The sequence below is a fragment of the Acanthochromis polyacanthus genome, chromosome 18 (genome assembly GCF_021347895.1).
Source record: "Acanthochromis polyacanthus isolate Apoly-LR-REF ecotype Palm Island chromosome 18, KAUST_Apoly_ChrSc, whole genome shotgun sequence".
Lineage (NCBI taxonomy): Eukaryota > Metazoa > Chordata > Actinopteri > Pomacentridae > Acanthochromis > Acanthochromis polyacanthus.
The window spans coordinates 27,737,049-27,746,150 of NC_067130.1; the positions used below are offsets into that span (position 1 = coordinate 27,737,049).

Sequence of the window (9,102 nt, forward strand, 5' to 3'; positions counted from 1 at the left end):
AGTAGATGCAACTGGTTTATGTGCCACATTTCCAAGCTTACCAAGGTTACTAAGCAGGACAAGGACACTATGAAGTTCACCCATTATGAGACTGCCAACTACCACAATCTGCTAGAGTCCAAAACAGTGGAGATGGAGTCTGTTCATGGGACAAAAGACTTGCTGCTGATGCAACTGAATGACAGTGAGGGTTGCCACAACAGTCTGCAGGCAGGTACACTTAAGGTGGTTAGCAGCAACTGATCTTTTAAAATAAAACCAGTCTTAATGCTAGGTTAGGCGTTATTACTTCCTTGTTGCTGAAAGTTCTATCATCCAGCTGTCAGAAAGGGATGAGCCTTCCAAAATATTTAGTTATTTCTTTGACTTTCATGTCAGACACCAAGAAACAGTTCACAATATACATATGATGTATAATATATAATAATATACCGCTTATCATTCTACTGTAGCTGCAAGGGGACACAAGCCAGTGTCTTCTTGTGCCGGTCCCAAGCCCGGATAAATACAGAGGGTTGTGTCAGGAAGGGCATCCGACGTAAAACTTTCATGCGAATCAAATGTATGACTTCCATACCGGATCGGTCGAGGCCCGGGTTAACAACGACCGCCATTGGTGCTGTCGACCTACAGGGTGCCGGTGGAAAATCGACTACTGTTGGTCGAAGAAGGAGGGGAGGAAGGTGTGTTCGTAGGAAGAGAGAGAAGAGGAACACCAAGAGTCTAGGACTGAGAGTAGGGACTTTAAATGTTGGAACTATGACAGGAAAAGATAGAGAGCTGGTTGACATGATGCAGAGGAGGAAGGTGGACATACTGTGTGTCCAGGAGACCAGGTGGAAAGGAAGTAAAGTAGCTAGAAGCTTAGAAGCAGGGTTCAAGTTGTTCTATCATGGTGTAGATAGGAAGAGAAATGGAGTAGGAGTTATCTTGAAGGAAGAGTTTTTTAGAAATGTCCTGGAGGTAAAAAGAGTGTCAGATCGAGTGATGAGCCTGAAGCTAGAAATCGAAGGTGTGATGTTCAATGTTGTTAGTGGGTATGCTCCACAAGTAAGATGTGAGCTGGAGGAGACGCAGAAATTCTGGTTGGACCTTGATGAAGTGATGCAGAGCATCCCTAGAAGTGAGAGAGTTGTCATTGGTGCAGACTTCAATGGACATGTTGGTGCAGGAAACAGAGATGATGAGGAGGTCATGGGCAGGTTTGGTATCCAGGAGAGGAACGCAGAAGGACAGATGGTGGTTGACTTTGCAAAAAGGATGGAAATGGCTGTAGTGAATACTTTCTTTCAGAAGAGGCAGGAACATAGGGTGACCTGTAAGAGTGGAGATAGGAGCACACAGGTAGACTACATCTTGTGTAGACGGTGCAATCTGAAGGAGATCAGTGACTGCAAAGTAGTGGTAGATGAGAGTGTAGCTAAACAGCATAGGATGGTGGTGTGTAGGATGACTCTGGTGGTGAAGAAGATGAAGAGGGCAAAGGCAGAGCAGAGGACCAAATGGTGGAAGCTGAAAAAGGAAGAGTGTTGCATGACTTTCAGGAAAGAGTTGAGACAGGCTTTGGATGATCAGGAGGTGCTTCCAGATGACTGGACAACTACAGCAAATGTGATCAGGGAGACAGGTCGGAGAGTACTTGGTGTGTCATCTGGAAGGAAAGGAGAAAAGGAGACTTGGTGGTGGAATGAGGAGGTGCAGGAGTGGATCCAGAGAAAGAGGTTAGCTAAGAAGAAGTGGGACACTGAGAGGACTGAAGAGAGTAGACAGGAGTACAGGGAGATACAGCGTAAGGTGAAAGTAGAGGTGGCAAAGGCCAAACAAGGGGCTTACGATGACTTGTATTCTTGGTTGGACAGTAAGGAGGGAGAGACTGACCTGTATAGGTTGGCAAGGCAGAGAGACAGAGATGGGAAGGACATGCAGCAGGTTAGGGTGATAAAGGATAAGGATGGAAGTGTGTTGACAGGTGCCAATAGTGTGATGGGAAGATGGAAAGAGTACTTTGAAGAGTTGATGAACGAGGAAAATGAGAGCGAATGAAGAGTAGAAGAGGTGACTGTTGTGGACCAGGAAGTAGCAAAGATTAGTAAGGATGAAGTGAGGAGGGCATTGAAGAGGATGAAGAGTGGAAAGGCACTTGGTCCTGATGATATACCTGTGGAGGTATGGAAGTGTCTCGGAGAGGTAGCAGTAGAGTTTTTGACTGGGTTGTTCAACAGGATCTTAGATAGTGAGAAGATGCCCGAGGAATGGAGGAGAAGTGTGCTGGTGCCCATCTTTAAGAACAAGGGAGATGTGCAGAGTTGTGGCAACTACAGAGGAATAAAGCCGATGAGCCACACGATGAAGCTATGGGAAAGAGTAGTTGAAGCTAGACTAAGGGCAGAGGTGAACATCTGTGAGCAGCAGTATGGTTTCATGCCAAGAAAGAGTACAACAGATGCAATATTTACTTTGAGGATGTTGAAAGAGAAGTACAGAGAAGGTCAGAAGGAGCTGCATTGTGTCTTTGTAGATCTGGAGAAAGCTTATGACAGGGTGCCCAGAGAGGAACTGTGGTTTTGTATGAGGAAGTCTGGAGTGGCAGAGAAGTATGTTAGAGTGGTGCAGGACATGTATGAGGACTGTAAGACAGTGGTGAGGTGTGCTGTAGGTGTGACAGAGGAGTTCAAGGTGGAGGTGGGACTACATCAGGGATCAGCTCTGAGCCCCTTCTTGTTTGCTATGGTGATGGACAGGATGACAGACGAGGTTAGACAGGAGTCTCCATGGACTATGATGTTTGCAGATGACATTGTGATCTGTAGTGAGAGCAGGGAACAGGTGGAGGAGAAGCTAGAGGCGTGGAGGTTTGCCCTGGAAAGGAGAGGAATGAAGGTTAGCCGCAGCAAGACAGAGTATCTGTGTGTGAATGAGAGGGACCCAAGTGGAAGAGTGAGGTTACAGGGAGAAGAGATCAAGAAGGTGGAGGATTTGAAGTACTTAGGGTCAACAGTCCAGAGCAATGGAGAGTGTGGAAAAGAGGTGAAGAAGCGTGTACAGGCAGGCTGGAACGGCTGGAGAAAAGTGTCAGGTGTGATGTGTGATAGAAGAGTTTCAGCTAAATGAAAGGAAAGGTTTACAAAACTGTGGTGAGACCAGCCATGTTGTTTGGTCTGGAGACAGTGTCCCTGAGGAAAAGACAGGAGGCAGAGCTGGAGGCAGCAGAACTGAAGATGCTGAGGTTCTGTTTGGGAGTGACCAGGATGGATAGGATCAGGAATGAGTACATCAGAGGGACAGCACATGTTAGAGGCTTTGGAGATAGGTTGTTGCTAGAGGTACGGACCCGTACCCATAGCCTGTGGACTACGGATACGGCGCTTGCCATTTGCCAATCAGATACGCGAGATCTGGTCACGTGACTCCCGGTAGACGCTAGCGGTACGGACCGTAGCATTGGTACTACAGGTACGGACCCTAAACCTGACCCTAACACTAACCCTAACCTTAACCTTTGCTTACCTTTCAACAGTTTGCAGTGGTTAGCAGCTTCTTGACTCGCGAGACTCGCGTACGGGTCCGTATCTGTCTGGCAAATGGAAAGTGCCGTATCTGTAGCCCACAGGCTATGGGTACGGGTCCGTATCTGTAGACACTACCTTGGAGATAAAGTCAAAGAGGCCAGACTGAGATGGTTCGGAGATGTCCAGAGGAGAGAGAGTGAATATATTGGTAGAAGGATGCTGAGTTTCCCACTGCCAGGCAGGAGGCCTAGAGGAAGACCAAAGAGGAGGTTTATGGATGTGGTTAAAGAGGACATGAAGGTAGTTGGTGTGGGAGAAGAGGATGCAGCAGACAGGGTTAGATGGAGGCAATTGATTCGCTGTGGCGACCCCTGAAGGGAAAAGCCAAAAAGAAAAGAAGAAGAAGATACCGCTTATCATTCTATCTGTATACACTAAACATCATGAAGTACTCTGGAGCAGCGTTTCACTGTTACTGTTTAACTGGTTGTTTGAAGTTCTTATCTTGACAGTAGAGACCACTGTGTCCGATTAGCTGGAACCTTTCCCTAATGGTTCCTTGATTGCTTGTAGGAAAACAGAAGCAATGAGGTGACCATAAACAGGAATGCACACTTGATTAGCTGTAAGATGGGGGGAAAAAATCACTTTAGAAACAGTTCCTTCTTCACTGTTGGTATAAAACTGCTGTAAAAATCTCTACTACATTTAAAAACTGCATCAGCACTTAAGGTTGCCACATTTCACTATGTCCATGCATCAAAACATGACTGCTCAATACTTCCTGGTAAGAAATTAGTCACTAAAACTTCCTCATAAATTCAGAAGAGAACCCAGAAGTACCTGGTGGTGCCCAGTAAAGACTGTTTTAGTTGATGATTAAACATAGCTTTTTCTATGTTTCTCTTCTGTGTGTTCAGGGTTTCACTAAACTTAAGTCATCCTGTGAGGCCTCAGATGTTGCAGCTCTTCTGTTTGACTTTGTGGTATTCAAGCTTTTCAGGATGGAAACTCTGCAAAGTTAGTTTATAATGACTGTAATGGAATTAGCCTGCAGCCTAAATTGTATTTCATCCAGCCAAACCTGGACGTAGGCGCAGCATTAATGGAATTTTAGGTGGTGCACAGCCTCATATGACTCCAGTACAATGTTGTTTTGACTTTGTGTGCTTTAATGTGAAGTTTAATGGAACTTTAAATGTTCATATTGTGACCCATGAGAGATTTAAATGTTTTCATTTTTTGTCGGAAATCTACCAGAAATGTGATAAAATATTTCACAAAAATTAGAGATTTGCTTGGTAAAATGGTCATTGCCCACATTTTCCACTTCGACTCATGCCAAAGCTGTGAAGTACTGCGTACTGAGCCTGACTGTTACAGAAGAGCAGAGCTCAAATATGGAAAGAGGAACCCCATATTTGTTGGGCTGATTGCATTCTGAGCTGTTCCCGGGTCGGCAGCAGATTCCTGCCATGTTTGTGGGCAGACGGTCGCTCAGAAGAATGGGCGATTCTTGATGCAGTGTGGACGGTTAGTCATGCAAATTGAAAGGCAGCAGATCCCAGCAGCATTCCTGTGGAAAAACTGGATTCTGTGTTCATGCTGAACTGCGTGACCTCCAGTTTAAACAACACCTAAACTTGAGCTTTTTAAACAGCTTATTAACCGACAGCAAAGGCGCATTGATAGTTTAAATGTCCTGGGACTATATCAGCATTTAGATAAGTTGAAGTATTTGACAGAAGCTCCTTTCAGTTTAGAATCAGTGTTTACACTCTAACTGCAGCATTTACTGTGCAAAACTAGCAGTTAATATGGAGTTGGAGTGAGCTTGGGTCACATTCTGCTCTGAAATTATTGCTTCACGGCACCAGTTGTGTAATCTGATGAGGTTTTAACCACAAAATGATCTTTAACTTAAGTGAAAACAGCAAAAACAGAATGCAGATAGAATGAATTAATAACATGCATGATGCTGAATTCTTTCTTAAGGACATTGTAACGAGTATTTTATTTAAAGTGCCTCAATCAGAGGCCAGTGAGTGTATTTGCAGTTGTTCTGCTGCTGAAACTTCAATTAAAGTGTCTTTAAAGATCAATTATCACGGCACATCTTCACTGGAAAAAATGCCCCTCTCAAAACAAGAAAAAAAAATATTTCAAAGAACTTTTGGCTTGAAATAAATGAAAACAAATCTGCAAATAGAACAAGTAAAAATGGCTTGGTAAGATTTCTTGAAATAATGAAAGTTCTCAATATTTAGAATATTGAGAACTTAAAATTATCTTTGAAAACTTATTGTAAGCTGTATTTTACCAGTATTGTCAAGCTCAGGTATCTTAACCCTCCTGCTGTCCTCATTTACAGGCACCAAAAAATATTGTTTCCTTGTTTGGAAAAAATCCAAAAATTCAGCAAAAAATTTCTCAAGTTTATAAAAATGTGCAAAATCTTCAGGAAGAAAATTCCTTAAAAGTTTCCCTTAAAAGTTGTATTTAAAACAAAAATCCCCAAATTTGGCAAGAAATTAAAAAAAAATAAAAAATAAACAAATCTAAAAATTCAGCAAAAAAATTCTCAATTTTATAAAAAAAATTGGAAATTTTCAGGAAGGAAATTCCTTAAAAGATTCGTTTAAAAGTTGTTGTTTTTTTTTAAATGCCCAAGAAATAGAAATTTAAAAAATAAAAAAATCTAAAAATTCAGCAAAAAACTTCTCAAATTTATAAAAAATTGGAAAATCTTCATGAAGGAAATTCCTTAAAAGTTTCCCTTAAAGGTTGTATTTAAAAAAAGCCCAAATATGGCAAGAAATAAAAACGTTTAAAAAAAGAAAGAAAATTGTAAATATTTTTAAAGAATGAATAAAAATCGTCCCCAAAAAATCCTAAAAATATCTAAAGTGACTACATATATATCAGTAGAACTTCTATTTTCTTTAAGAACATTCAGAAAAAAATTAACCAATTTTGGCTGATTTTTTTCTAAATGTTCTTAAAGAAACATTTTTTTTAGCATTTCTTTTTTCCACCAAACAATGTTCAAAAATTTCCCAAAAGATTTTGAAAATGTGGAAGTTTTCACAGTGAATATACATATTTTTTCCCACATTTTTAAACTTTAAAACAGGTCAGTTTGACCCACAGGACAACACGAGGGTTAAAACAAGATAATTTCAGGATTGTTTGATTTCACGAGATATTAAGATGGATTGTCTTAAAACAAGTCCCTCCATCTTGCTGAAATGTCATTTGTTAAGTGAATTTATCTTAAATCAAGGCAGATGAGACATTTTTATTCAAAATAAGACAAATAGACTTTTTATGATTTTCAGTTTGTGCAGTGTTCATAGTTCATCCAGTTAATCTAGTCAGTGAAACTATGAGAAACTGTGTTAAACACATCAGAGCAGTCACTGTTCTGCAAACCGTTGCCTGCCAGACACCCGCAACAAAGATTTAACAGGATACTCGACTCACATTTTAAACATCTCAATCATCCACACTTGCTACAGAGCAACCAGCTGGTTCTAATCCAACCAGCAAAGACACCTACTTGAAACTCTTGATCAAGCGCCATGTGTTTTCATGCTGTCAGTTATGGCTGAAGTGTTTGATATATGTGTGTGTGTGTGTGTGTGTGTGTGTGTGTGTGTGTGTGTGTGTGTGTGTGTGTGTGTGTATGTGTGTGTGTGACTAGACAGTTGTCTGAAAGCTGATGTGTTGACTTTCTGTTTCTCTGAGTGCAACACTAAATAGTTGACATACTTTTTTAATGCCTGAGGCTGCAGGAGGACATTTCTGGGTCAGATTAAACTCAGCAAAGTTTTGGGGAAATATTCAGTTTAATTCATAGCGCCAATTCACAACATATGGACTGGATTCTTATTGAGCAAGAACTTGGCAGAGGAAAGTAACAAAAAAGTCCCCTTATTAGGAAAATATTGGATGAATAGGATTTTGGCATCAAAGTGGTGGTGGTATTTAGGTTTTACAGGCATTTAACAGAATCTGCAAGTCCAAGTGAAATTGTAAAACGCAGAAAATACAAAGTTTTCCACCTACAGAATTTGAATTTTGCTGATCCCAGTGGTCAAGACAGAACTTTATTTATCTTGATTGGGAGTCTGACGTTTAGCTCAGTCAGGAATCTTGCAAAAACAGATGTATCCATTTAGTTATTTAGCCTGTTTTGTCAAGTGAAAATGAACTATTTTATGTGTGGCAACAAACTTCATATGTGAGATTTGAGCAAACGTTCGACGACAGTATGAAGGAGCAAAAAACCTCCACTAATTGTTAAAATACTGGATTAATATGATTTTGGCATCAATGTGGTGAAGATTTTTTTTTTAGATTTTACAGGGCTGTAAACAAGGCCTGCAAGTCCAATTCAACTCAGAAAGCAGAGAAAATACAAAGGTTTTCACGTTAACAATTTGAATTTTGCTGAACGTAATGGTCAAAATAGAGCTTAAGTTATCTGCACAGAGAGTCTAACATTTAGTTCAGTATCGAGTCTTACAAGAACAGACACATCCACTGAGTTACTTTACCAATATAAACCTTATTTTGTTGAGTAAAAACACATTATTTTGTGGGAGACAACATACTGCATATGTGAGATTTCAGCAAAAATATTGGATAAATAGGATTTTCGTATGAGAGTGGGGAAGTTTTTTAGATTTTACAGACATTCAACAAAACCTCCAAAGTGAATTCAAGTCATAAAACACAGAAAATGCAAACTTTTGCACCCAAAGAATTAGAATTTTTCTGATCTTCATAAACAGTGCAGAGCTTAAGTTGCCTTCACAGGCACTCTATAGTTCACTTTGGTAATAAATTTTGCCAAAACTTTTATTTTACCTATACATCGCCTATTTTGTGGAGTGAAAATGCACTGTTTTATGGTGCATGACAGAGGTTTGCTCCGTCTCCCTCCACTACTGGGTGGATCCGGCTGTGTTTGTATATGTAGTTAAGATAAAAAAAAAATGGGGAAATTTATCTGTAAAGCTTTATTTGGTTAAACACAGTATTTGTTTTGCCACCTCACTGACAGTTATGACTGTGACTAAAGTCATAACTTCCAAAGCTTCCTCCTGCAGGAAACACAGAGCAGCGATGACTCACTCCGCTCAGCATTAATGTCTAACTATATCCCCAAACTTTATCTCTGTATCCATGACAACAGCCGAGCCTGAGGGGGAGGGGCTTCCAGAGTAGAAGGACTCCCTGTGCTGCTCTAATAAGGTTTATTACTGAGCAAAATTAGTAAATCTGCTCCGTGTGGCTCCCAGCAGGCAGGATGACAGCACAGCACCCAGAGTTCGAGCGGGCCGGACAGCAGCCGGGCCTGCAGGTGTGGAGAGTGGAGAACTTTGACCTGGTGCCGGTTCCAGAGAACCTCCACGGCGGATTTTACACCGGAGACGCCTACCTCATCCTCAACACCATCAAGCAGCGCTCCGGGAACCTGCAGTACGACCTCCATTTCTGGCTGGGTGAGTGCAGACGGACGGATTTTAAAAATACAAATACAACAATTTAAAAATACGGCGTGAGAAGTCTGAGCAGGAAAATGTGG

General features: G+C 41.1%; 1 protein-coding gene across 2 annotated transcripts in view; it reads left to right on the forward strand.

Annotated features, from left to right (window-relative positions):
* The window catches only part of gsna (gelsolin a), a 43,982-nt gene that overhangs the window by 6,767 nt on the left and 28,113 nt on the right, over positions 1-9,102 (forward strand). For both annotated transcript variants that reach the window (XM_051938204.1, XM_022205534.2), the window contains exon 2: positions 8,816-9,019. In XM_051938204.1, coding sequence (XP_051794164.1) covers positions 8,824-9,019 — 196 coding nt within the window. In that variant the 5' untranslated portion in view covers positions 8,816-8,823. The remainder of the gene's footprint in view (positions 1-8,815; positions 9,020-9,102) is intronic.